The sequence below is a fragment of the Pygocentrus nattereri genome, chromosome 6 (genome assembly GCF_015220715.1).
Source record: "Pygocentrus nattereri isolate fPygNat1 chromosome 6, fPygNat1.pri, whole genome shotgun sequence".
In the NCBI taxonomy this organism is placed as follows: Eukaryota; Metazoa; Chordata; class Actinopteri; order Characiformes; family Serrasalmidae; genus Pygocentrus; species Pygocentrus nattereri.
In genome coordinates, this window is record NC_051216.1 from 22,713,856 (window position 1) to 22,740,529 (window position 26,674).

The following is a 26,674-nucleotide window of genomic DNA, read 5'->3' on the forward strand; positions in this document are numbered from 1 at the left end:
TTGTTTAAAAAAAAACATTCTTGATGAGGGTTTGTTTTTAATCTCAGAATAAATGTAATTAATTAAAGGTTGGATTTTTCAGTGTGAGATTAAACTAATTAACCAGAAAGTGAATTTCGTATTTACCTTTTTACTTATTATTACCAGGGGTGCTAGTAATTGTGAAGGGGACTGTATGAATTCTGTATTCATTTTAATAACTCACTGTCTTGCTTAAATAATCAAATATAATTGTGGTCCAATTTCTGACTTCATGATGCATTTAGTCATTTCAGGTGTCACAAAGCCATAATCTAATTGAATGAGGTTCAGATCTAAGATTACAACTACAGTTTTACAGCTATGATTTTTTCGGCCTTTGCAGGTCAGTGTTTGTCAGAAAATTTCTACACACGACAAGACGGAACCTGTGTATATTTCTTTACTAAAGGTAAATTGAAAATTGTGTTTTGAAATGTAAAATGAAGGAATGTGTGAAGACTGCTGCATTAGAATTACCTGAAATTACTACTGGACAGCAAGAGTGCTTTTTTAATTACTGATTCCTTTCAAGCCCACTCTGTCTACTCATGTGATTAGAAAATCTTTGTTGTTTCCACAGACGAGGTCCATCAGTTGTTTACTAACGCGGGTTTGGAGGAGCTTCAGAACCTGGAGGACAGGAGGCTACAGGTGAACCGAGGAAAGAAAATAGTGATGCACAGAGTTTGGATGCAGAGCAAGTATCGGAAACCATGAAATATGCTGACAACACGGCCTCTGTAGAGCATGGACCACCCAACATTCACAAAAAGAGGACCACTGTGGTGACTTTAATGGAAACATGCCATTTGCAGCACAGAAGAACATGTCTATGATGAAAGTACTGACATCTCTTGTAGCTTCCTCTGTAATTTCTTGATGTCTCCTGGTGGGTGTTGTAGGAGTTGACATTAACTGAAAAACCTACGACAAGATGATACTTTTAAAAGTCAAAGAAATGAAAATATCAAAATGGGATCTTTTAATAAACAGAATTTTTGTAAAACCTGTTTGTCTTATGTGAATGAAGATATTGATAAAAATAATAGTAAAAGATTGTAATGAGGTACAGATGATTGATTCAGGAAAAGCTGCTGCTTTAAGATGAGAGTACATGTCTGTGTAGCCTCGAAACTTTGACATGCTGTTATGTTTTATTTTCTGGTAGATGAAAAGCTACAATTTATTTTAATAGTGGTATTATTCATTTATTACCTGTTAACCAGTGAAGTGTTTGTAATAAAACTTCAGACGTCAGCTCACCTAACTGAAAAGCGTTTACAGAAGCTCTTGCTAGGAATCTGCAGAAATATGAGTTGATTAGTTATTGAATGCTCATTTTTATTGGACATTTACAGTTATTGTGGAAGCAAAGTATTTATTCAGGGGTCAGTGCAAATTTGTTACTTTTCCATTATGCAGTATTTTGTCAGTGTATTGTTGCTATGCAATGATAGTCAAAACTAAATGTATCAGGGTCTAGTCCTTGCGAGCCAAAACACATACATCAGTATGCTGCCTCCTTAAGCACACCTGATTCAGCTCATCAGCAAATTAGGTTTGAGTTCAAATGAGTTTAAATGCTAATCTTTACAGCACTTTGGCCTGGAAGGTCCCCAGTATGACATGTCTGGTTTAAACAATAGTACAATTTTATCCCATGTTTTTCCTATAACTAACTGAAAATTCAAGTTACAACTTTTTTAAGTTACTGAATATTCAGTCTTGCATTAAATTTTCTTAGTTATTTTTTTTTAAGGGGGTGGGGGGTGGGCAGATGAAGAGGCATGTACATTTGACCTCTTCAATGGCCAGGACCCACTGGCATGCCCAAAGTTTTGTTACACACTTCTGTAACCTAAGAGTAGCTCAGCCATTTTGCATTGAAGTTCCTGTAGTTACTGAATAATAAGACTTAATTTGCCTGGAATTTTAAGGGGTTAAACCCCAAAATACAATCATTTGCATGTAGTTTCAACTGTTTCTGAACAATGATCATACTTGGAAATTTAGATTAATGTTAGTTTCTGTAGCTTGAGTTTGCTAGGCCTAAGCCATGCTGCAGATATACTACAAAAACTAAAAGAACCGTTTTGTGCATGCCTTTTTCTGCTACATTCCAAATACTTTTTCGTGTGCTGCCGTTTACCACACCAAACTGCCTTCCTGACCATGTTTCATCAGTGTTTTACTTGTTTAGTTCATATATTGCTAAGCTGGTGTTATTATTTACTACATGTATTCTGACGATGGCAAAGATTACTCAGCTTAAATGGAAGTTCTAATTTTGGAATTGTGGTTTCCCTAAGTTTAACTCCTTAAACCTATTTTAAGCAATCCAGGATCACATGTGCCAGTTTAATTTTAAAGCTTTAACAATATGAAGTAATATATGGTAGTTCTCTAGCAGCAATGATGTGTAAATGTGTGACCTCATGTAGTAAAACTACTGTTTACTGTTCAGAGGGGCAGCAAATTTAATTTTCTTTACAATGACCATTTTTAAAATTAAATTGCATATCTAGAAAATGAAATCAAATATTTATTTATTAAATTTAAATCATGTATTGCTTGGTGTTGCAAGTTATTATACTTATTTGTTGAATGGGGTGCAATTTTCTGTCCAGAATAGATCATAGGAAAATATTAGCCAAGTCACTTACATATTTTGGATATATCAATTACAGTATGTGATGTAAGAGATGTTTACAATGTTACGTCACGGATTTTCGGAGAGCCTCCTTTTGGCCTTTTCATCATCAGTATCGTTGTTCAGCCGAGCTGCTGCTAATCTTCGCCATATCGTTTCCAGCACGGAGGCTGGAGCAGCTCTGGAGCTTCTCAGGTCAGTCAGTCTCTGTACGAGGCAGTAGACGCAGTGCAGGGCGATGAAGGTTTGTGTCCAAAATGTTAATTTTACAAAAAAAGGCAAAAATATAAAACATATGCACGAATGTTTTTTGTCATCGCTGTAGGTATTTGCTGTAAAAAAAACCCGATTCGTCGCCGTCGACGCCTGATTTTTTTGTTTGCTTTGTCGTTCCCAAAAGTAGCTTGATGAGTGTCCAAAGTAACAGTGGAAGTGGTGGAAGTTTGGAGGGGACGCCATCTTGGTCCCAGCTCTCCACGTCCCCAACACCGGGGTTGCTTTCTCAGCAACACAGCGCGCCACTCTTTAAGGCCAAGGAAGGTATTGTACGTTTATTTTATTCCTCCATGTTCGGGCTTTAATTTTCGCTGAAGTGTTTGGCTGAGCGTGGTGGTGTTGGTGAGAAATCCTGTCCCGAGTCGAGTTATGCCGAGGCCGTGGTTGGTGGCTTGTTCTATCAGGGCTAGCTTGGTTAGCTCGTTAGCACGCTAGCCAGATATACTGTAGTACAGTGCAGCTACTAGAGGTGTCTGCTTGATGTGGACTATCAAGTAAAAACCACCAACCGGCCGTGAACAACGCTTTATTGGTCAGTCTTCTTAGTTAGGCTGGGTTTTGCACTCGAACGAAAATTGAAATCGGATCATTTGCTTGTAGTTTTAACCGCTTCCGAACAAGAGTCACACTTGGAAACAGTCAGATTAACGTTAGTTTCTCCAGCTTGAATTTGCTAGCAAAGATGTCTGATAGAAAAAAGGGTCGGGTCTTTTGACATCATGGAGGACCTGTGGTTGTTTTGCCGAGAGTTTTATCCGATGTATCCAGTACAACTTTTTCGTTGTGGAAAATCGACTTGATGACTATATTATTATTATTATTATTGTTGTTGTTGTTATTATTATTACTATTAGTATTTATTATTACTACTACTATAGTCAGCGGTGGCTGCTTCATATCACTCATATTCTCCTCAGCATTTTTGGCACGGAGTCCAGATGACACTTTTTCAGTTGCAGGGAGCAAATTGTATTGTGCATGCTCGTTACACATGGAGTGTCATGCTACTAAGCACCGTCATGGAGACATGGGTGTTGCTTTGGAAAAACAGTTTCACAGATACCGGTAGTACACTTTTTCTTTGGCAGAAGGCATTAATAAGCATTAAGACAGAGCCCTACACTTGTTTGTGACATTTATCTCGCACTTGTTGTTCTGCTGCGAGATTCACAGATTTTCAACTTGTGTCATTGTAAACTGACTGACGTGTCTCCTCCCTATCAGTTGGATCAGTTGCTGTGTGCCGGTGTTGTTTTTTTTTAATTGCACTTACCTATATTGCAGTGGTGTTGCTGTGTAATCAGTGGATGCTATGCCTTTGGACGATTAATAGCATATCTCTGTAACTTTAGAGACCTCTCGAAATATACTGAACTAAAGAGGCAGGGATTTGTGACAAGGGTTGTGTTTATTATACCCTACAGGGACTTCAGTGATGTAGTGGTTTAGATGTTACTTCTTTGGGGAGTTTACCTCTGGTTTTGCTGGCATTGTGCTGATAAATTTACAAATACTGCGTTTTCCAAAAAAGGGGGGCTAAAAAGTAGTCCCGTAATTGTTGTTGCTATGTAATTATTTTTATTTTGTATTATGAGGTGCGAAAAAATATTGGGGCATAATTTTGCCTGTTTCACAGCCATGGCCATTTTGTGTCGAAGAGTAGCTAAAGACGCAGTGTACAGCAGAAAGTGTATTTTAATATAAAAGTCTTATGTGTCTGCCATAAACAGGTGGGGACACAGCTCTGCTGAAGTGCATAGAGAGCTAAAATGACATCCCTGCATTCTAAGGGTTCAACTGCTTCCCTGTGCAGGGGCTTAAAATTGGTGCCTGTGTGCATGCCGAAAACCTATGCAGAATGTCAAGGAAATGATGCCTCCTAACCAGAGGGGGTGGAGGGATTACTATTCTTGTACTCCAGTGTTCACCTAGTGATGGGTCTTTTATTTTTTTTATTTATATATATTTTTATATATATATATATATATATATATATATATATATATATATATATATATATATATATATGTGTGTGTGTGTGTGTGTGTATGTATGTATGTGTGTGTGTGTGTGTGTGTATGTATGTATGTGTGTATATATATATATATATATATATATATATATATATATATATATATATATAATGTAATGTATGTGTGTGTGCGTGTGTATGCATGTATGTATGTATGTAGTTGTTATTAAGGGAACCATATAAATGTAAATTATATAGCCTAAATGACCTTACCAGGCTACACTTTTTTTTTCACCAGTTGGCTCCCCCAATCACCAATTGTTTTGAAAGCTGATTGAATAATTTATCACTCTTGAAGGATGTCCTCCCTGCTGCACTATTGCACTGTGAAGCTGCTGTAAGCAGATTCACCTTCTCCTCAGCTTTTTCTGCCATTAACTCTTATGATGACCCTCTCCTCCATCTTCAGCCAGTTTGTCCTCAGGCCTGATAACACTGCTGATCTTTGCACTGCCATTTTGTTTCAGGCTTAGTGTTTGGGGCGTCCATGTTGGCTCCTCATGCTCCATAGAGAGTGTGGGCTAAGTCTGGTTTAAAGGACTGCTGCCAGCCAGACGGTGCTGCAGAATGTCAGCTATAGCAGAGTGTTGGCTACAGAGATGCGGCTAGGCTCTGTGGCCAAGCTCTTTACTACATCGTTTACAGTTAGTACTTCCACGTAGTCAGTATATCTTTTACATATGGCACACCAATCCACAATCTGCTGTAGATGAAATGTATTTAACAGCAGCACATTGCACATTTTATTTGCTCTTACATTTTCTCTTTGCAGCAGTGAGATCTACAAATGCATTGAAATGCCTTTCTACAGTTGTAAGGAAAAGTTTATGAACTCTACATCAATGACTCTTAACATGATTTGATGTTGATCTATGTCATAAGTAATAAAGACACTGTTGTTTGTCACTCAGCACGTTTCACAGTGCCATATCTGTGTTGCATAATGGTTTATACAATCATGGTAATTCATGGAAAAACATGAGAGTGCTTATGTTTAGCTTATGCTTAGCAACTAGTGGTGCCTGTTTAGGACATTTTGGTTCATCTTATGCACAACTGTTTCACTCCTCTTTTTTTGTGGGAGTTTTGCTTAAATGGCCTGTTTCATTTGACATGACTCTGGTAAGGCTCCTAGAATATGGAATGGCTTTCTATTGTTTATTTATTACTGTGTTATGGGTCATTTTTTTATGTTTTGTGACCAACCATCTTTTCTTCATGGAGTGTCATTACAGTAGTGCTGTGTAAAATTTCAGCAATCTTAGAAAACTGGAGATGGGCAGCAAGGTTTTTTTTTTGGTGGTTTTCTCTGTTGTAACCTCCCATAAACACCACTCCTTTTCTGTTTGTCTTATGGCAGACTCATGAACAGGGACATAATCATAATGTGCAAGAGAGGCATTTTAGTTTCACAGGTTTCACATGTGTTTCATTGTTAGTGGTTTAAAGATTACCACAAAGCCTTGCTGTACAATGTTTGTAGAATGAAAGAGTACCAACATAGCTTACCTTCTGGCTGAAGGATGGCCATATTCTTTAGAAATTGTTTCAAATTCCTTTCATATAACATTTCTTATTCGGTCCTCAGACCTTTCATTAAGCAGTGCTGAACTTGAACAGAATCCTTTTTAGAACGGATCGCAGAATTTGGGTGTTTTTCTGTTTGGTATGGCACATCAAACTTAACACTTCAGGGGGTTGTAACAGATAACATGTAATATGGATTATGTGATCTAATTAAAAAATCAAGTGCTTACAGTCACCATTTGAGGCTTCATCTTGAGATGTTTGTGGTCATCGTTTACTGTTTTTCCATTGATGAATTTAAACATTTTGATCAGTAAAGACATGGCAATGTAAATTGCTGCATGCGATGTTTGCTAAATAACGCTGTATTTATTATGACTCTGGCTAGACCATGTTGTATTTTAGCTGAAAAAATTTCCCTTTGTGTAAATTTGTGTTATTTGTGCAGCTACTAGTGAGTTTTTCACAATACGACCTTATCTGGCCATGTATCTGTCAGATTCTGCATGTTTACTGAATATTTATTGTCATTTACTACCTCACAACAAGATGCACTTTTTGGTAATAGATATAATAGATTTTCTGTTTGTTTGAAATCAGTTTTATAATAAAAAAAATGAAAGGTAAAAATTTGAATCAGTGCAAAGAAACTTAAAATTGTATCACTCTTTGTGTCTTTCTTGGGGCTCTCATTTGTATTCTTTCATAGAAACCGCTGTCATGGTAGAAGAGGAGAGTGGAGGGACCTAAGGTGCACACTCAAACGAGAGGGCTAGGGTTACAGTCTCAATATTTTGCTAATATAAATGCTATTTCATCAAATTTATTTTCAAACATAACAATCAATACGTGTCCTTTCATTTCTGTTATTTCTCTTATTCTCTTATATGTTTAAAAATGATAGTTTGCTCTAGGAAAGTGTATAGTGGCTAGTATTCAGACTAATTGACAAGTATCTGTAAATTAATTAACCGATCTCTGGTTAACTCTTACCCCGCGACCCTGACGGAGAAGCGGCTTAGATAATGGATGGATGGATGGATATATGGATGGTTAACTCTTATGTGAACAAAAAGGGCTTTAGCAGATGTTAACATCGTAATTCTTACTCTCAATACACAAACATAAACTGGTGCACTGGTGCTAGCATACTAAAAAAAGTAGCATGAAGGAAGCACAGCAAACAGAGGTGAACATTTTGAAGTATGTTTTGCTATTCAAAAATAAGCCCCATCAGATGAGGCAGCAGGTGTCTTAAACACAGCAAACTGTCACACTTCACAGCCCTCTTCAAACCAAAAGTGTTTTTTTTGATGTAGCCAATACTTGAAAAGTGATTTTTGTTTTTAAATTCTTGGCTTTGGGAATTAACTTGAGTATTCGTGTACTCATGCACATCCTTACTGTTCTTGCATGAATACCTGTAGTCTAAGTTTCTGTTCATTAATGGTATATTGAGACTGTAAAATATGCTAGTCAATGTCAAAAACCAGAAAAGGCCCCTGCAATTAGACAGCCTGTGCAATCCAGATTTTGTAGAATAGATTGAGTAACTGACTTTTCTGAGGAGTGCCAGTTGTACACAAATGTTTCAGTTGAATTATCTTTTTTTTTTTTTTTTTTTTTTTTTTTTTTTTTTTTTTTTTTTTTTTTTTTGATCAAGCATTTGTTATTTTCTTACTTTTGAAAGTTAGTTGATTGACTGGCGGAGAAGATTGGAGATCTGGAGAGAATCAGTCTGGAAAACAACTTTTATGACATTCACAACACTGTAGAATAGGAAGAGTTTTAAAAGCGTAAACAGTGCTGAGTGAAGAATACAGTCTTGTCCTGCACGCTTGAAACTGCCTTTTCTTTTCTGAGATGGTTATAGTTATAATAATGCATAGAGACCACACACAATTTTTGAATTTATCTGAAGATAAAATATTAAGTGTTGCTTTGCTTTGTAGCTTTGGGCTCAGCCTTTACTTTACTGCATTTACCTGATCATAATGGCTCTTTGTTCTGCTCCAATATTTCGAAAGGAGTCATCACTGGAAAATGTGTCAAGCAGGTATTGTACATGTTTTCAAAGTGAAGCCTTGCATCATTATTTGGCAGAATGTTATTTACTGGACTACATCATGTGTGTTACATGACATTTCTCAGGTTACACTCTGCTCCAGTCTGAAATATCCTCTAGCTGCTTCTCCTTCAACTGCTAATGCTGTGCTGCACTACATCACTGGGGGCTCTGTTCTTGTGTTCTTAAGACAGAAATAAAACACACTAGAGGAATGTTTAAATGTTGAAAATATTTTTCGCTTACATGTTTAATAATGTAATGTGATCCGTCAGTGTTTTTCATTTTTATTTTGCCTATTAGACATTTGTACGTTTTGGTTGAGGGACCACCGACAATAGCCTACAATATATTGCATCGGCTTTATATAACATCTAAATGATATGCTGTTGTTTTTGTGGCAGTTGTAGGCCTTTTTTTAATGTTTTCTGAGAATGTTGCCTAGACTAGGAGTAGCGTAGAGCGGCACATCTATTTCACCCCTCTCTCCACAAATGAGCCCTGCTGGCATTCATCTTGGCTGTCCTAGTCCCTTCTGTACTACCTGATCCTTTGTGTCTCAGGGGGTCTCTCTCTCTCTCTCTCTCTCTCTCTCTCTCTCTCTCTCTCTCTCTCTCTCTCTCTCTCTCTCTCTCTCTCTCTCTGCGCCTCTCTCTCTCTCTCTCTCTCTCTGCGCCTCTCTCTCTCTCTGCGCCTCTCTCTGCTTCTTTCTTCCCTTTTGCATTCGCTGCCCTTTTTCTTCACCTGTTCCCTTCCAGAATGAAGGAGCCAAGCCATGTTGTTTCTGCTGCTCTTTTTTCAGCTGTGTGTGTAAAATGAGTGGTTAATAGTGCTGCTGTTCTTTCTGTGAGACAGAACCATGCATTAAGCAGCTGAGTGTACAGAGCTTAAATGCTTTATGGGAATAATCTACTGTAGAGTCAAATGAAGTTAAAGACTAAAGAGGGCTTAATGATGCTAGCTGCCAACCTCTTGTTTGGGCTAAGTAATACATGAGGAAAGACCAGTGTTTTATAATTCTATTCTGTTCTATGTGTGCACTCTCCTACTCTGCCACTTTCACTGTGGGGTATTGTCACTGTGTTTCTGTGTTCGTTCTTACTGTTCATCAGGATGATCCATCACCACGCAATACCACATTTTAGATAGAATTCCACTTTTCTTTCCCTTTAAGTGTCAATATCTTTGTGTTTTTGTCTATGTTTTGTGAATTTTTAATTTTTTTTGTACTTCAGTTGCATTTCAATTGTAGTTTATCATTATTATTATTATTTTTGTGTTTTTTTTGTGGGGGGTTGTTCATGTTGCCAAAATTTGGTTTTGCATTGGATGTAATCAGAAGTTGCATAAATCACATTGTGCTGTGTGGTTTATTTTGTTTTCTTTTGAGAAAAAAATGAGTTATTAAAAAATCTGATGTATAATAAATGCTAACCATTTCCAAGCATTAAATTTTTTGGCATCAACATTCACATTCCAAATGAGATACAGTTGTTTTGATACCAAAATGCTACACTCAAGTTAAAAGAGCTACAGTTTTTTTGTTCTAGACAGAAATATCCAAAGCCACTTTAAAGACTTGGTGCAGCATGAAAAGAGAGTAATCTGATGTTGCGGCATGATTTTCAGCCTTTTGTGAGCTTTGTGTGAATATCTTTAGCAAGTCTTCATGAGCTTTGCTGCTGTGCACAGACATTGCAGACTTTTACATCAGTGTGCCTTCCACGTGCTGAGGCTTCATAACATTTTAATAAAGTTTATCATGCCTTATTAAGCCTTTAAAATCTTAAGCTTTCACCTCTGTAATTGCAACTTCCTCTTAAGTGGTAAGAGCAGTTTGTTTTTGATGCTTCTGGTGGTATCTTGGAGGGACCTGAGGGAGCCAGTTGGAGCGTGTCCCAGTGGAGTGCAGATCTAGTGGGGATAGTCTGAGAGACCGCACTGTTTTGTTCCTTGATTATCTGGTTGAGGTGAGGGCAGAAGGAAATGGTGAAAGAATTGTGAACCAGTGTTTCTTAATGGATTCTTGGGGCTGGATAGTATAGATAGATCAGCATAGTGATGGACTTCATGTAGCATCACTGGAAACAACAAATTTCACATACTGTACTGCTTTAAATTCAATCAAACAGGCCTTATTGTGTCTGCGTTATCCGTTAGTACATTTCAGTACATAGTACCATTTTAGTTAAGCACCATCGGTGAGCTAGTAAGCTTGCTTATTTAATTTGATTCATACACCTTTTGTAATATAATTTTTATTGTGTAGAAGTCTTTAATGTCTGTCAATATTTCAGTGTGTTGCTATGCAAGTGTACAGTACAGCTTGTTTGTTTAGACGTTTTGTGCAACAAACATTACAGTATTCACGTACTATACAAAATCTAAAGAAATATAAGTAGTCTGATGAATACAAGATAAGTAATTATGTTCACAAAGAACAAATTTAGCTTCTACAGTGTTCATTCCAGTGGCACTGGCTCAATGTAATCTTGCACTGACCTCCTACAATTGTGGGTCCTGTAGAGCCGTGATGGCGGCTCATTAGAGAAAGATGATGGCAGCAGGGCAGACCCTGAGGAGATTGCCAGCTCTGTGTAGCCTGGAGGATCCTCACGGCTACATCCAGACCTCTATGCCTGAGGGGCTGATTGAACCCTGGGCTTCAGAGGAAGGGAGTTAGACCAAGTGGTAGATGGAGTAAGAGTAACAGAAATGTCGATGTTAAAAGAGGAAAAGAATCCTACAAAACGACAAAGTGGACGCAGTGTTATTTCTGTTCAAATGTCATTTCAAATGTGCATGTGTTTCAATTTGCTGAGCTGTTTCATTGCAAGAAGACTAGCCTTCCTCACCCAACAACAGAAATCTGCTTCCACAATACATATTTTTAGACTCTCTTGTAGTTGCATTTGTTTCAGTGAACCCCAGCCTATCCTATATGTTTTAGATTAACCAAGCTTTGTCTTGCCTAAACATGTAACAAAATTTCATCACAATAAATGATGAGAACCAGGACTGTGGTGAAACACTGAAGTAATGTCATTGATGTATTTCTTCATAGAGCTCTTCTTATAACATTATTAACTCTGGTAACTCTTAAAGGTCTGATAGTGTGCCAGTGATAAAGATAAGTCCTGTGAGAGGTCAGTAATGTTCAGCTATAGCAGTATTATATGTTTGAGTAATGAAGGGTGTGATCTCTTGGGGCTAGTTCATCAGTTGTTATGGGCATGGTGCCATCATGAAATCCCTAGGCTCCCAGCTCTGTTGAGGTGTGTGTCTATATCTGTATGGGGTAGGGGTGTGTAAGTAACCTAGGGGATTGGTAAACAGGAGGAAATATGTTGTCTCCCTTTGTTTGTGTGTTGATACAAAAACCATTATATTTTAACATTGCTGTATGCGCAACAGATAACCGTTCATTTGACAGGATATTCATTAGTTGTGGTAAAATTGGCTGCACAGGAAGAAGTGCTTCACAGCCATATTTTAGAGAAGTCAGAGACTTCATTTCCATGTGGAAAGCAGTCAACCACCCGTGACTGCACACCTAATGCCCTCACTAATGCCATGTTCTGATATTTGTACAATATAGAAATATGTTTAGAACTACATATACATTGTTGCTCTGATTTGTGATACATATCACAAATTAATATGTATATAAATCTATTTATCTATCTATCTATCTATCTATCTGTTTATTTATTTTTGATATGTCACTCTGCACCAGTGGACAGGGAAAATGAATATCAACATCTGCATCTGCCGTTGTGTTAAAAACTCCCTGGTAGAGAGGAGATCCTCCCTGATACATTGTTTCAGTTTAAAATACAATACAGAATTTCTGTTTCACATAAATCAGAAATCACAATGCTTTTTCCTTCTGTTCCTTGACTAGGGTTGTTGCTGCATCATGTTTTTACAGGTTGTCACAATGATGGACAGTTGCCCCACTGTTGGTTTCTTCAAAATACAGATCAAAATGCATTTCCATCCACTCCTGTTTAGAAGTTATAATTCCTTAAACCGTTGTTTCTCAACCCCTTTTTTATTCATGACCTCTTCCCTCTTGACTTTCCTGAAAAACTAATTTTCACACACACAGGGGACTTGGGACAACAGAGCAGTGGTAGTCTGTCACATCTGTTGTAAACACGTGCGGCAAGTTAATAATATCACACAAGGGTACTACCAAAAAAAATGAAAAAACAACTTTGCAAATGTGCAACTGATTGATTTATTGAGTCCAGCTTTTAGTGAAGTTAGCTAGTAATCACGTAATGTATCTCACAATTATTTTATGATTTTATGATTCACATTTTTTTTTTAAAGCTTAGTGCACAACTTCACTCACATGGCTACTGGCCAGTTTGTTTTATCTTATGACAACAGACAACAGGATGTCATTGGGAAAAGAGATTTTACAGAAAAATCGATCTCCCTTTTTTTATTTTTCCTTCAGTGCTCAATTCCCCAAATTTAACCCAATGAGAACCAAAACACAGTATTTTGCACATAGAAATCTCACCTTGCAATAAATCATTAGTGTTAAATTTATTTAGTAGTGTAAGACCGTGATGGGTTTTGCATCTAAGTTATCATATGATGATATCAAACTGTAACGCCTTACTGTTGCATACTCTGCTGTATTTCTAGAATTCATGTATTTTAAATGGTATGATATGATAAATCATGCTTAATATGAACAGTGACGAGCTCACAAGTTTAAAAAAAAAAGTATATAAGCCTATGTGTATCTTATTCTCAGCTTGCCCTTCGTATTGTTAAGTGAGTAAAGCTCATACTGTGTGTTTATGTATGTGTTCTCAGGTGCTATGGCGGAGCTGCACAGTCTGGACCCACGCCGGCAGGAGCTCCTAGAGGCGCGCTTCATGGGAGGAGTCAGTGGCAGTACAGGGGGCAGTACTGGTAGCACTAGTGGAGGAACCAAAGTGAGTGGTAGAGTGACCTAGAATCCATACACTCTATATTTTGCTTTTTTGCTCTCTCCTCCCTGATACAACCTGTATGGGTGAAAAGCAAAATGGCAGCAGTTCCACCTACACTTCTGTCACCTCTGCAGTGTCTTAGTGGATTACTTGTGAAAGAGATGAGCTAATGAGAGGAAGCTTCTGAGCTTTAAAAGAGATATATGGCATTTTAAGAAATTTCAAGTACTTTTCAAGCAGACAGCCTTCAAATAATCTCAGTAGAGGCCAACTGAGAGATGAATGTATCCAGTGAAAGATTCTCCTTTTCGTGGCTTTTCTGTTCTCCCTCAGTAGGCTCTATCCGCTTGCCTAGTGCTGTTCTGTAGGGATGTCATTAATTCGTAATCAACACCTGTTGTATTGATGCAATGTGTTAGACCTCCTTTCTGTCTCCTCCAGTCTACTGGTTTGTGGTGGTGTGTGTGTGAATCTGTATATGAATTATGCAATCTTCTTTTTTCAGGGCTTAACAAACAACGAATGTTCAAATCATAGCTTTGGCAGCCTGGGGTCTTCCAGTGATAAAGAATCAGAGGTATGTTCTGCTTTCTTTCTTTCCTATGTGCATATTTGCATTTAATGAGCAAAGTCATAGCTTTAGAGTTTACCTCAAATTTGTATGCTATGTTGCTGTGCATGCATGTGTGGTTCGGCTCATGGCTGATTAGTGAGCTTGCATCTGTGTTTACCTCCCAGACTTAAACCTAAGCATTGCTAAGCACCACCCCAACACATGCGCATGCACACGCACATAGAGACTCACAGACATTAAGAGCGCTGTCTGCAACCCTCCCCCTCCTGCCCCCTGCATAGTGCACCTGCTTGTGCCATATATCAGAGAGAGTGAGAGCTAAAGAAAACCAGATTGTTAGATAGTACATGAGGGAGAGAGAGATTGGTAAGATGGTGATGCAGGAGAGAAAACGTGTGAGAGAGATGTGTGTAGGGGCGGGTGTGAAACAACAAATGGGGGGGAAAAATGTGGAAAGAACCAAGAAGGCAACCCAAAAGGAGAGAGAGAGACTGAGGGGCATATAAAGCTCTCTCGTGTCCTGTGCTGGCTGGAGCTGCTGATTGTGTGCAGATGTCAGGCACACAGATGCCCCCATACGTCACCATGCACACTAATGATGGAGCAGTTACACTCTCAATCACCACGCACACCTGTCACAACACTCCCACAGACGCACAGCAACCCACAGTGCTAACACTACACTTAATACACAGAAGCAGTACACCGGCGTGTGCAACAAATGATACTAGAAATGCCACTGATAATACGCTACTATTAAATACATGAATACTGAAGCCAGTACACACTATTGCTGTGTATCATAATTCAATGCTTTTATGGGACAAAAAATTTTGTCATTTAGTATACAGTTTCTGTTCCTTCTGGTATTTGTGTGTGTATTTGAGTTGAGGTTGAGGACCCATTAGGTGTCTAACCATGGATGTTAGATAAGCTGTGTGGCAGATTTTCATATGGATGAATTGATAATTGGGCTTATGTGAAGCCCGAATTACATTATCCCATGCTTTTTTCCAGTTTACTTGCTTTCCTTTCTGATCCATAGCTGTATCCTATTCTTTTTGGCCAGTGATATTTTCAGATACGTATGACATAACATGACATAGATAAAATATTCAGTACTTTTTGGGAGCCTTTGTGCCAGCTAATATTTGGTGGTCTTGCAGATCTGGACTCCATGCGACATCATGTGATGCAACATCAGTGTGGATTTAAGTCTGAAATAAAAAATAATGAAGGCTTCGATATTTCAGAATGTGCAGCTGGTTCTTCACAATATATCAGGGAATTGAAAAGCATGTGATATGAAAGGTTTGGCATGAGTCCTTGAGATCTGACCCAAATTTGGCCAGTGGCTAGTGTATGAGACTTCTGAGGTATGTGTTTGAAAGGTATGAGGTGGAATATGATGTTACTAGGCTAATAACGTTAGCGGAAGTGAACATGGACTTAATTGTCTGTTTTCTTATACATCATCCCTTTCTGTCTAAATTTCAAGCCACATCACCTACCATGGATTACCCAGCCATTATACTCTAGTACCCTAGTGTAACCCTAGTACCCTACAACCCTAGTACACCACAACCAAAATCTGTTCTAACTCTCTAGTCCTAGCCTTTGTTGGTTTTAGCCTTTGTCTCATTTTGTCCCATTTTGTCTCATTTTGTTTTGTTATATACCCAATTATCCATATGCTGTTCTACCCACAGCTTCTATCACTCAGTATTTTGGAGATCATACATAACCCCATATATATATATATATATATATATATATATATATATATATATATATATATATATATATATATAATATTTCATTCATTCATTCATAAATACATACATTACTTATGTTATTGAAGATGGGTATAGAATGCAGTTGAAGGATGTTCCCAATGACCGGATTTACATTTTAATTTTGATGACAGAATTAAGCTTATATAAGAACCAGCCCTGCTTGAGTGCTGCAGCAGCTCCCCCCTTTTTCCCACCTACACTTAACTGGCCCACATGTATTTCTGCTATTTTATACCTTAGTGAGGAGCAGTCACACATGTAATCATTTTTCAGCACATCCCTTCAGAAGGAAAAGGTTAAAGATGTACAAAATACATGGTAGCAAAAAATTTGCTGTACGAGGAGTTACAGAGCACAGGCTTAAATGATAACATCGCCATTACCAAACAGCCAAAAATAGGGAAGAATATCAAAAAAATAAAAATGTCAACGGAAAGCTATATAACGACCTGCAGGCCTGTAGAAGACATATTTAACAAACATATGAAAATCATTTTCATAAGTATATATGTGGTTAATATTGTGAATTAAATATATCAAATCTGTTTTGCCCTCAAAAGGTTTCAAAATACAATCGCATGTATTTCACATTATTGTAATCTTATTTTCATGGGTTTTCATGACTCATGAGCCCATATGTGACCCAAAAATGCCAGCAAGGAGTGTGTGGTGCATCCATAACCAGCCCAGCTCGCTCATTAAGACCGCTCTGACATTCAGTCACTGTCACTAAAGGCTAATTATAAACAGTGGCTTTGGTCATGTAGTCTGTTCTGCTGAACCTGTTTTTCTTTAATGTCTTATTTCTCCCTTTTCTTTTCTCTTCTGCTTGTCCCCTTTCTCCTCCCTGCCCATGTCTCCCTGCCTCTCTATAGGGCTCTGATGTGAAAAGAGGCAGTTCTCCTGCATATTCAGTAAGTCAGTCTCTTTCATTTGGTCTTTTCTCTGCATCTCTCTTTGTCTTGGGTCTCGTGACTACTGCAGGGACTGTGGCTTCCATTCTTAGCTATTGTAGGAACTTCCGATCTCAGCTAGACTAATCACATGCTGTGCTGTTAGGAGAGACCTGATCTGACTTATGGACAAATATATATGTAATGTAATAAATATTCAGTCAAAAGTAGTTAGACTGACATTTTAAGCTAGTTTTCTTTACCCTCTCCCTGTCTGAATATTGGCAATAGCCTGTTTTATGGCCATAAATAGATTTGCATTTATTCATCATTTGCATATTCACAGACGGAAGCAGCACTGTGCTCTGATTGCATGCGATCTGCAGTTTTCCACAAAATGGTATCTTATTGCCTCATGTTGAAGAAATATGTGTTTTGTGGGGCTGAGGATATTTTTCAGGCTGAGGCAGTGAGTGAACTCCTTGGTGATCAGAATGCAAAGATGTACTGGCAGCTGGCCACTCTTTGTCTCTGCTGAGTAGGATTGCTGCATCCTTCTCCTACTCCTGTTTGTAATGGAGTGTAACAATACAGTTCCTCTTAATGTATAGATCTGAATGCTGCAAATCTAATGGTGCAGATACATCACACAGAGCACCGTTCTTTTGTTTATGTTGTTAATGCTAGTATTGTCAGTCAGCATTTTACTTTGATTTAAAGTGTTCCTTTTGATCCTTTCTGTGGCCATTTGTAGGTGTTTTGGTGATGCTTGTGTTGACATCTGTTATGGTTGAAATCCTTGTATATTTATGAGAAATTGAATATTGTCTCATTTCCATGTGTAACAGTGCTGTATCATTGTTTTGTCAGGGTTTGCACCCCATTCAGCAGAGAAAGAAACTAGTCCAGCAGTAGCAGTAGTTTTGTTAGGAGTCATTAAGTATTTAAAGTTATTAAAATTCTTCAGCTAGCTGGATTTCATGTTTATGGTGGGAAGCTTATTGATTATAGGATGTTCTGCATATTTGCCTTTTTGTACAATTACTGTCCAGCCCTCAGTGCTGCCTAAGAAGAATGTTCTCATTTGTTTTATTATTTAGAACGCACTAGATGAATAATTGTGTGTAATCCCCTTTTGTAATCTGATCTGCACTGTAGACCCCTGAAAAGAAGCACTCTGAATCATCCAGAGGAAGAAAGAGAAAAGCTGAGATTCAGTCAGAGAGTAGCCAAGGTAAATCTTTTTCTTTCTCTTGCTTTCTCATGTACTTTTTTCTAACTTGCTTTCTTGCAATGCCATAAAGTATTCTTTTACATGTTTATTCCTTCACTGCTCGGCTCATCATATTTTTCTCTTTTTAGGGAAGTCTATAGTTCGGGGAACCAAAATTAGTGACTATTTTGATGTAAGTCTCATTCATCACTCGCTGACTGAAAGTGAACAATACGATATGTGAATGATATGAAAATACCTGAATGTGTCTTGTCGCTCTTTAAACTTGAACTGATTAAAATCAAACAGTTTGTCTTTGCTGTTTTTTCCTCCTGCGATTATAAAGTGATGCAGTGCACTGGAGACAAATACAAATACATACCATAAAAATGTGATATTATCTGTGAATGAGATTATTATAAAAATAACAGCGTTCACTCCATCCCTCCTCTTCCTCCATCTCTTTCTTTCCTATCCCCCTGTCCCTCACTCTTGCTCTAGATACAGGGTGGTAATGGGTCCAGTCCTGTTCGTGGTTTACCACCAGTCATTCGCTCTCCCCAGAACTCACATTCCCACTCTGCACCAGCATCTAGTGTACGTTTTACACGTCTTGCACATACATTCTGCTTGTGTACTTTTTTTTTCTTCATTGAATAGTCTCTATAAGCCTGTTGTGCCTTTCATTCTCCTGTGATTCAGGTTAGGCAAAACAGCTCATCACCCACCAGTCTGTCTTTTGGGGACCACATGATGCACCCTAAGCAGTTTGCTGTAAAGAGTATCCAGGTTAGACTAGAAACTGCTCTATGCTTTAGATCTCGTTTTTAAATCTTTCATGTCCTAGTGGTTTGTAAACCGAGCATCTCTACATCATTTCCTTTAAGTATTAGTTTGTTAAATGTCTGTGATTTCCTCTGTTCTCAGACTGATCTAACTGTGCTAAAGCTGGCTGCCTTGGAGAGCAATAAGAACCTGGACCTGGAGAAGAAAGAAGGGAGGATAGATGACTTGTTACGGGTGAGCAAAGGACATTTGAGAAGCAGCATTGCTGTATTTTTTCATGCTGTCTTTTTTGAAATTCTGTTGTTTGGTAGATGTGCTTTATATGTATATGTTTTCTTTTTTCCATCTCCAAAGGCAAACTGTGATCTCAGGAGACAAATAGATGAACAACAGAAACTACTTGAAAAGTACAAGGAGCGCTTAAACAAGTGCATCACTATGAGCAAGAAACTTCTCATTGAAAAGGTGAGGAAAGGTGTTTTCCTACAAAAGGGTGAAATTTTGTGCTGGAGTCTGTTGCTATGTCCAACCTGAGCTTATTCTGAGGAAAAAAGAATCTTACAGCCCAAATAAATAGCTTTTTAAACATACATTTCTGAGGTGCCTTTCTAAGATTTGTGCACCGTGGTGTATCTCATGGGGGCAGACACATCACAAAATACTACCTTCCCTATTAATTTTATCTCTTCTATAGAATTGGCTATCCTATAGAATGTTCAGTGTGCTATTGTATGCTATTGTGTGTGTGTGTACATGTGTGTGTGTGTGTGTGTGTGTGTGTGTGTGTATATGCGTGTATTGGTATATCAGAGCACCCAGGAGAAGCAGGCGTGTCGCGAGAAGAGCATGCAGGACCGGTTGCGCTTGGGACACTTCACCACTGTAAGACACGGAGCCTCTTTTACTGAGCAGTGGACAGATGGATATGCTTTCCAGAACCTTGTCAAGTAAGTTATTTTGTTTATTTGAATTTTTTTGTCTTTCTATTTCCAAAGTAAATTATCAGTAATACTGAACAGTATAACAGCTTGTCCTTACACTCCAGACTATTACCATCACATATTATTTGATGTGTTTTTGATCTTAATGTAGTTCTGACACATTGACGGCACTGTTCATGCTGTATCGCTTCTGTGATCCTCAATGTGTTACTTGTTTGTGTGTCCGGCAGGCAGCAGGAGTCTATAAACCAGCAGAGGGAGGACATAGAGAGACAAAGGAAGCTGTTAGCCAAGAGAAAACCCCCTTCAGCCAGTAACTCTCAAACCCCTAATGCCAACTCGGAGCCAAAGCAGCGCAAGACCAAGGCCGTCAATGGGGCAGAGAACGACCCCTTCCTTAAACCCAGCCTACCTCAGCTGTGAGTATCTGCATTTGCTAGTGTAGACCCATTTGTTTCTGCTGTAGGTTTTCTTCCATGCCCCCCCCCCCCGCCAATATTCATTAAATGAAACTTGTAGACTAGACTGAACCATATAGATTAAATTATTAAATTAAAGCATGTATTTTAATTAATTACTGATCATAATACATTTGTTTTAAGCTTTTATGGTCTTTAAACAATCTAATGCATGTCTCTGTGTGTTTGCAGATTAACTTTAGCTGAGTATCACGAGCAGGAGGAAATTTTCAAGCTCCGTCTTGGCCATCTCAAGAAGGTCAGGTTCTTAACAATCAAAATTCTCTGTCTTGGAGTGATCAGCTATTAATACTTGATGTCATTTTTTTCAACCGAATAGAGTGTATTTCTATTAACTTTTTCCTCCTTGTGGTCTGTGTTGAGTGTTCTCTGTGTGTTAGTGAATGATTGATGGTGTTTGTGGTTGTGTCGTAGGAGGAGGCTGAGATCCAGGCCGAGTTGGAACGCTTGGAGAGAGTGCGGAACCTTCACATCCGTGAGCTGAAGAGAATAAACAACGAGGACAGCTCTCAGTGAGTACCGTCTCCATGGTGACACTGAGCCTTCTTCATAGCTGCGTCATTATTTATGCCTTTCAGGATACTGCCTGTCGTTGCACTTCTTGTTCCATATAATAAGCACTACATTAAGGATGCATGCAGCACTTCTGAGGAGGATGAAAAAGTTGTGACCTTTTATAATTTTACAGTTGTAAAGTTCTGTCTGGATGAAGAACAGTTCTACAACTGGCAAAACTCTATGATAATGTATTCCACATTTATAGTTCAACAATACCAACACTTCAAAAATGTTTATTGACTTTATTATCCTTTATAGGACTTTATTATCCTACTACATTTAATGCCTTTCTAGACTGGAAGATTTTCCTATTGTGAGCTCATTGTTTTATTTTATAAAGCTGTTTTGATTGAGTCGGGGAGATGGTGAAACTTCCTATTCAGGCATCGCATTGTATTCATATAGTAGTGTTGAGTAATTTAAACAAATTCTAAAAAGTCAGACAGACATTAAAAAGACAGACATTACTCAGGATCATATTTGCATTCCTGTAAGTTCTGTGTAATATGTATTTTTAAGCCAATATATTTCACTTTCATTCATTAGAAATGCAAGTAATGCCATCATTTGTATTAAAATATTTAAAATGGTCTTAAAAATTCAGAGACTTATTGCCCGTTTTTGGCCACTCTAATGCAGCCACACAAACCGATTACTAAACTACTAAAATACATTTACTGATTTCCATCTGAATTCTAATCTTATTAATTTTAGCTTTCCGATCAAAAAAGATACCTACCTAGCTTCTAAAATCCTGTTGGGTACACCTACCTGTTACCTTCAACAAATAAATGTACTGCATAGAAGGTTTTGTCTTATCGTAAAAAAAAAAAATCCCTGTCTGCTCCTGTCACCTTGTAACTGAAACGTGGGTGTTGATTTGCCATGGCTGTCTCTGTAGCCTTTCTTATACAGGATTGTGATTAATTGTCTGATAGCTCATGACTTCTGTTTAACTGGCATCCTCAGGTTCAAAGACCACCCAACTCTGAATGAGCGCTACCTGCTCTTACACTTACTCGGAAGAGGAGGATTCAGTGAAGTTTACAAGGTATGGTCAATCAATGAACCTCTTCAGCATAAGTACCTGAGTTTTGAGAAGAAATGTGAGAGAATGACATACAAGATATTAAAGTTTCATTTAAAGTATTTTGTGGTGCTTTTTTAGGCTTTTGACCTTATTGAACAACGGTATGCAGCTGTGAAAATTCATCAACTCAACAAAAACTGGAGAGAGGAGAAGAAAGAGAACTATCACAAGTATGTTGAAAAGATCCCCCTTCTGTGTGCCATCTTAAATTAATGGTGCCATCAAGGAGAGTTTATGGAAGTGTAATTTCAGTCTGCCGTTACCTGCTTTATCATTAAAAAATAATTATAAAAATCAGACCTTTTCCCTTCACAAGATGAAAAAGACGAATTAGGGTATATTTTCTGTCTTTGGCACAAGTGTATGAGGTATTTATTATTTTGATTATCTAGTTCAGCCGTGTTGAGAGGAAAAATATAATCTGACTGGGTTGAGAAACATTGGACTTTGTGATATCCAGAGGCTGGTAAAACTGGCAGGTGAGAGATGTGATTTCTGTAACAATGAAACAAAAAACACTTTGTGGGTTTAGGCATTGATCTGTGTAATAATGTATTTCCAGTCTGATTGGTATTCTGTACTGTGCTGTAAATGTCTGGAAATCTAGTCTAGGCAGACTGGCTGGCTGACTGTCTGCCTACCTGGGGCTCACCTCTGCTCTGTTGCCCATGGTAACCTCTCTCACCCTCTCCATCCCTTACATGATCTTGCTCAATCCTCAAACAAATTTTCTCTCTCTCTCAGACATGCCTGTAGAGAGTACAGAATACACAAGCAGCTGGATCATCCACGGATAGTCAAGCTTTATGACTATTTCTCACTGGACACGGACACGTAAGTACTTCCCAGTGTTAGTCATTATGTGTATATACCATCATGCCAGCTAGTGAGTGTCCATGGAAGCAGTTTATAAAAACGCTGTAACAGTGTTATCCTGAGATTGTGACGATACTCGTAATCTAAAGTTTACCTTTTTAAAGTGTGTCCCTGGTCACATTTATTTTATCATGTATCACATCATTTAAAAAAAATAAAAGTTTTTTATTTTGCCATAATCTTCCATCAAAATGTAATGGCTTTAGTCCATCTTCTGATAATTGGCTACATCAGCCACCACACCAGCTGGTAAGGAAAAATTATATTACCCAGTTATCTCATTTTTCACCTCCTCCCTCCCATCACCCACACACATCACTGAGCAAAAACACCGAACTAGCTCAAAGCCTTTCCTAAAGAGTTTCACTCAGAAATGCATCACGGTAAAATGGAGACGGTCATGATGTTGAGATTTCTGATTCACGTTGACTTTAATATTGATCAGTGGGTCATAAGCTAACAGTAAATTGAATATAGTATGATTTTATTTGCATAACCCCTGTAAACAGGGCATCATTCGTTATTTGGCTACAGTCTTTAACTCTCTGATGCTTTTTGGAAACTGGGTCAAGAGCTACATCCGTATGACTATTTATAGATGAAAACCTTTGCTTAGGTTTCCTACTGTTAGATATTTGAAAGAGACAAAACATGATTTAGTTTATTGCATTTATTCTGCAAGTTTGTGTTTAATTAATGAGTTAATTAGTTTATCATTATTTCTTTGTAGGTTTTGTACGGTTCTGGAATACTGTGAAGGCAACGATTTGGATTTCTACTTGAAACAGCATAAGCTGATGTCTGAGAAAGAGGCTCGTTCAATTGTCATGCAGATTGTTAATGCACTAAGATACCTGAATGAGATCAAACCTCCTATAATACACTATGATCTTAAACCAGGTAGGAGGAATGCACACAAACTCTGTTTTACGAACAGTATACACACTGAAATTGTTATAGATGGTCTTTGTTTATTATGCCCATATTGTTCTCTTCAGGGAATATATTGCTAGTGGATGGAACAGCATGTGGAGAAATAAAGATCACAGACTTTGGTTTATCTAAAATCATGGACGATGACAATTACGGAGTGGACGGAATGGACTTGACATCGCAAGGAGCTGGAACTTACTGGTAGAGGAGACGCACATTAATATGCATATACTCAAAATACTAGCACAGATATTCAGTTCTGCATTTTGCACATGTCCAGCTTTGTGGAACATGTGTATTCTCTGTCTAAGATCTTATGGTTTTGTCTTCAAGGTACTTGCCTCCTGAATGTTTTGTTGTCGGTAAAGAACCTCCAAAGATATCCAACAAGGTGGATGTCTGGTCTGTGGGAGTCATCTTTTTCCAGTGCCTCTATGGAAGGAAGGTAAGTAGACTCCATGGATTAGCAAAAAGCTTGTGAATATTCCCATTGAATGTGTCAACTGCAAGACCAAACTTACTGTAATAAAAGTTTTAAACTTGTTGTATCCCAGTAAGGACCACTACGGATTTAATTGTTCCATTGTATTATTATATTATTTCATCTCCTTATAAAGAGCTAACAGGCCGATGAAAATGATCTGTTTCAGCCATTTGGCCATAACCAGTCACAGCAGGATATCCTGCAGGAAAACACTATTCTCAAAGCCACCGAGGTTCAGTTCCCTGTCAAGCCTGTGGCAAGCAACGAGGCAAAGGTCAGTGAGGTTCACTTTTTTTAGTGGTCAAATAATAAACAAAAGTAATTAGTAGTAAAGTGGTATTTGGAATTCTTTGTTTTCCAGAAATGCTACAAGGTGGCCCTCTAGTGTTATACATGTAGAACTGACTGATATGACTTGTATCCCCTTTCACAACATAGCATTATTGCCACCAGAAATAAATTAGTTAGGTATTTTAAATGGCAGTTATCACAGCTTTTGCATGTCCTATTTCATGTTTGCAGCAAACTGTCAGGTAAAACTGGTATTTGTGTGTTTTTCATTATTATTTTTTTTTGCCTAACAAGGAGTGTTATTTGTGGTTGGCAGGCGTTTATCCGGCGGTGTCTTGCCTACAGAAAGGAGGATCGCTTTGATGTGCATCAGTTGGGAAGCGACTCTTATCTGCTGCCCCACATGAGACGCTCTAGTTCCTCGGGCAACCTGGCTTCAAGCCCTGCCTCTTCCAGTGTCATCTCCTACTGACAACCTTCACTGGCTCCCTAAATGAAAGTACTGCTGGCAAATCCCTGCTCTCCCTACTGCAGGAGCCAGGCAGAGGCTGAGCAAGCAGGGGAAAAGAACACTTGACTCCTCAGGTTGTGGATATTGGGGATTAAGATGGTTGAGTTTGGTTTTGGGCAGCACCAAGTGTGGAGTTTGTGACCAAGTGAAGTGTAAAGGAGAAGACGGGGCATGGTGCAAGAATGAACACAGCGTTACGTAAATGTATTTGAAGTATAATGGCCTTTTGAAGATTCTATAGAGCACTGCTACTAAGTACCTTGAAATGTGATCCTTTTTTTTTTTTTTTTTTTTTTTTAAATGTGGCAGTTGTCTTGAAGGGATAGGCGAAGACCTGGCAAACCACTGTATGGAAAATTTCATGATGTTGCTGCCAGGCCGCCTTGATAAAATGTCTTGTCCATCAGGCATTTGCTAAAGAAACCTACGTTCATTGAAACTGTAGGTTTCCAAGGATTTCACAGCAATTTTGCGGTAATGTTTTGGATTTTAGAGGAAAGTGTTTTTTTTTTTTTTTTTTTTTTTTTTTTTTTTTTTTTTTTTTTTTTTACAGTTAGCTATGAGAATGTAATTATAGCATACATTGTGACATGTAGAGTCACAATAGGGCCAGGCAGCATACTAATGTTGAATGCACAAAATAACCAAATGTAGACAAACAACAATGTACAGAATCCTATGCAGGATAAAAAAATTAAATAAAGAATCCCTTCTAGAGAGTTAATGTATATTTGCTGTACAGGACCTTAATTTCAGATATTAAATTTCAGCAGATTCATTCTGTATAAAAATTTAAACTTTTTTTTTCTTCTTTTTTGCCCTTTTCCTTGTAAATTTGGTTTCCTGGAGTGTTTGCTGCTTTGTTGTTGCTTTTTAAGAAAAAAGAGGAAAAAAAAAGAAAAAAAATGGCTGTATGGACTACTTTGGGTACAAATTGTACAGTTCTGTTAAAAGAATAAATAAAAATAAACGCCAGGAAATTACAAATTGCCTGAAATGATATACGGTTACACTGCAGGACACTACAGCTCTACTTCATCACCATTTATACTGATGCATGTTTCACGCATGTTCACCTGAATCTCCATGTGTGGTTTTCAGCTCAGGAAGAAAGAGACTGCTTTTGTAAGATAATACTAAATTTTGCCTTTGACAGTTTGCCTCATCTCACTATTGACAATGTTACAAAGGCACAAGCAGAATTCTGCAGCAGCAAACATGAATGCTGTTAGCTGTGAGTGATTTAACAAATGCTCCAAAAATACCAGATTTAATATAAATGTATAGAGTTACAGTTTGCACACCCACAATGACTATTTCGTACTTGGTGACCATTTCCTACTTATTGCTTTTCAGTGTAAAACTTGACGATCTCTGATTGATGGACGCTGGCAGCTCAAATTCAGATTATTAATTAGAATGCTGATATTGTACAAACTCAATATAGGATGAAAAGTCCAATGTTTTGGCAATATTTGTAAGGAAAAATAGCACAAGACTAGTTATAACATGTTGCATCAGACAAGAGGTGTAGTCAAGGGGTGGCCAGTGGCAATCTAGCCAGAAGAATGGTCACCCTTCTGCCCATCCCTCTTATGGAAAATTAGTCAAAAATCTAAATTTAAAAAAGTCGGGCATCATCAATAAAGCATCAGTTACGCTTTTATGAAAATGTGCCTTTTGGTCGCTACCAATCAGTCTGATGACACTGCATAATAGCGTA

At 38.1% G+C, this 26,674-nt stretch overlaps 2 protein-coding genes and 1 long non-coding RNA gene across 10 annotated transcripts in view; 2 read left to right on the plus strand and 1 right to left on the minus strand.

The window, feature by feature from the left end:
- The window catches only part of mettl8 (methyltransferase like 8), a 16,269-nt gene extending 15,240 nt beyond the window's left edge, over nt 1-1,029 (plus strand). For both annotated transcript variants that reach the window (XM_017692397.2, XM_017692396.2), the window contains 2 exons: nt 365-430; nt 602-1,029. In XM_017692397.2, the coding sequence (XP_017547886.1) occupies nt 365-430; nt 602-738 (203 nt within the window). In that variant the 3' untranslated portion in view covers nt 739-1,029. The remainder of the gene's footprint in view (nt 1-364; nt 431-601) is intronic.
- Nucleotides 785-2,818, minus strand: LOC108424379. The gene is made up of 2 exons (XR_001857617.1): nt 2,732-2,818; nt 785-945 (listed from the first exon to the last, which is right to left on the minus strand). It is a non-coding gene; the product is annotated as an uncharacterized LOC108424379 (long non-coding RNA).
- Nucleotides 2,740-25,938, plus strand: tlk1a (tousled-like kinase 1a). Of its 7 annotated transcripts, none has more exons than XM_017692390.2 (23): nt 2,740-2,866; nt 3,075-3,211; nt 13,408-13,529; nt 14,032-14,103; nt 16,772-16,810; nt 17,948-18,023; nt 18,152-18,195; nt 18,504-18,599; nt 18,705-18,791; nt 18,930-19,022; nt 19,143-19,253; nt 19,599-19,735; nt 19,960-20,148; nt 20,380-20,446; nt 20,623-20,720; nt 21,736-21,817; nt 21,935-22,026; nt 22,601-22,690; nt 23,463-23,632; nt 23,731-23,866; nt 23,999-24,110; nt 24,316-24,423; nt 24,757-25,938. In XM_017692390.2, exons 2-23 carry the CDS (start codon nt 3,079-3,081, stop codon nt 24,910-24,912), a joined length of 2,310 nt encoding a protein of 769 aa, XP_017547879.2. In that variant the 5' UTR covers nt 2,740-2,866; nt 3,075-3,078; the 3' UTR covers nt 24,913-25,938. The 7 variants fall into 7 exon arrangements, with proteins under 7 accessions (XP_017547879.2, XP_017547878.2, XP_037395317.1 ...); XM_017692389.2 differs by having other exon boundaries at nt 2,759-2,866; nt 3,072-3,211; XM_017692392.2 differs by having other exon boundaries at nt 2,791-2,915; nt 3,072-3,211.
- Nucleotides 25,939-26,674: the final 736 nt, after the last annotated feature.

Coding starts and splice junctions, on each gene's coding strand:
- tlk1a (XM_017692390.2), top strand. CDS start 3,079: ATGAGTGTCCAAAGTAACAGTGGAAGTGGTGGAAGTTTGGAGGGGACG. Junction 13,530..14,031: donor GCACTAGTGGAGGAACCAAA/GTGAGTGGTAGA, acceptor TTCTTTTTTCAG/GGCTTAACAAACAACGAATG. Junction 24,424..24,756: donor TGGCAAGCAACGAGGCAAAG/GTCAGTGAGGTT, acceptor TGTGGTTGGCAG/GCGTTTATCCGGCGGTGTCT.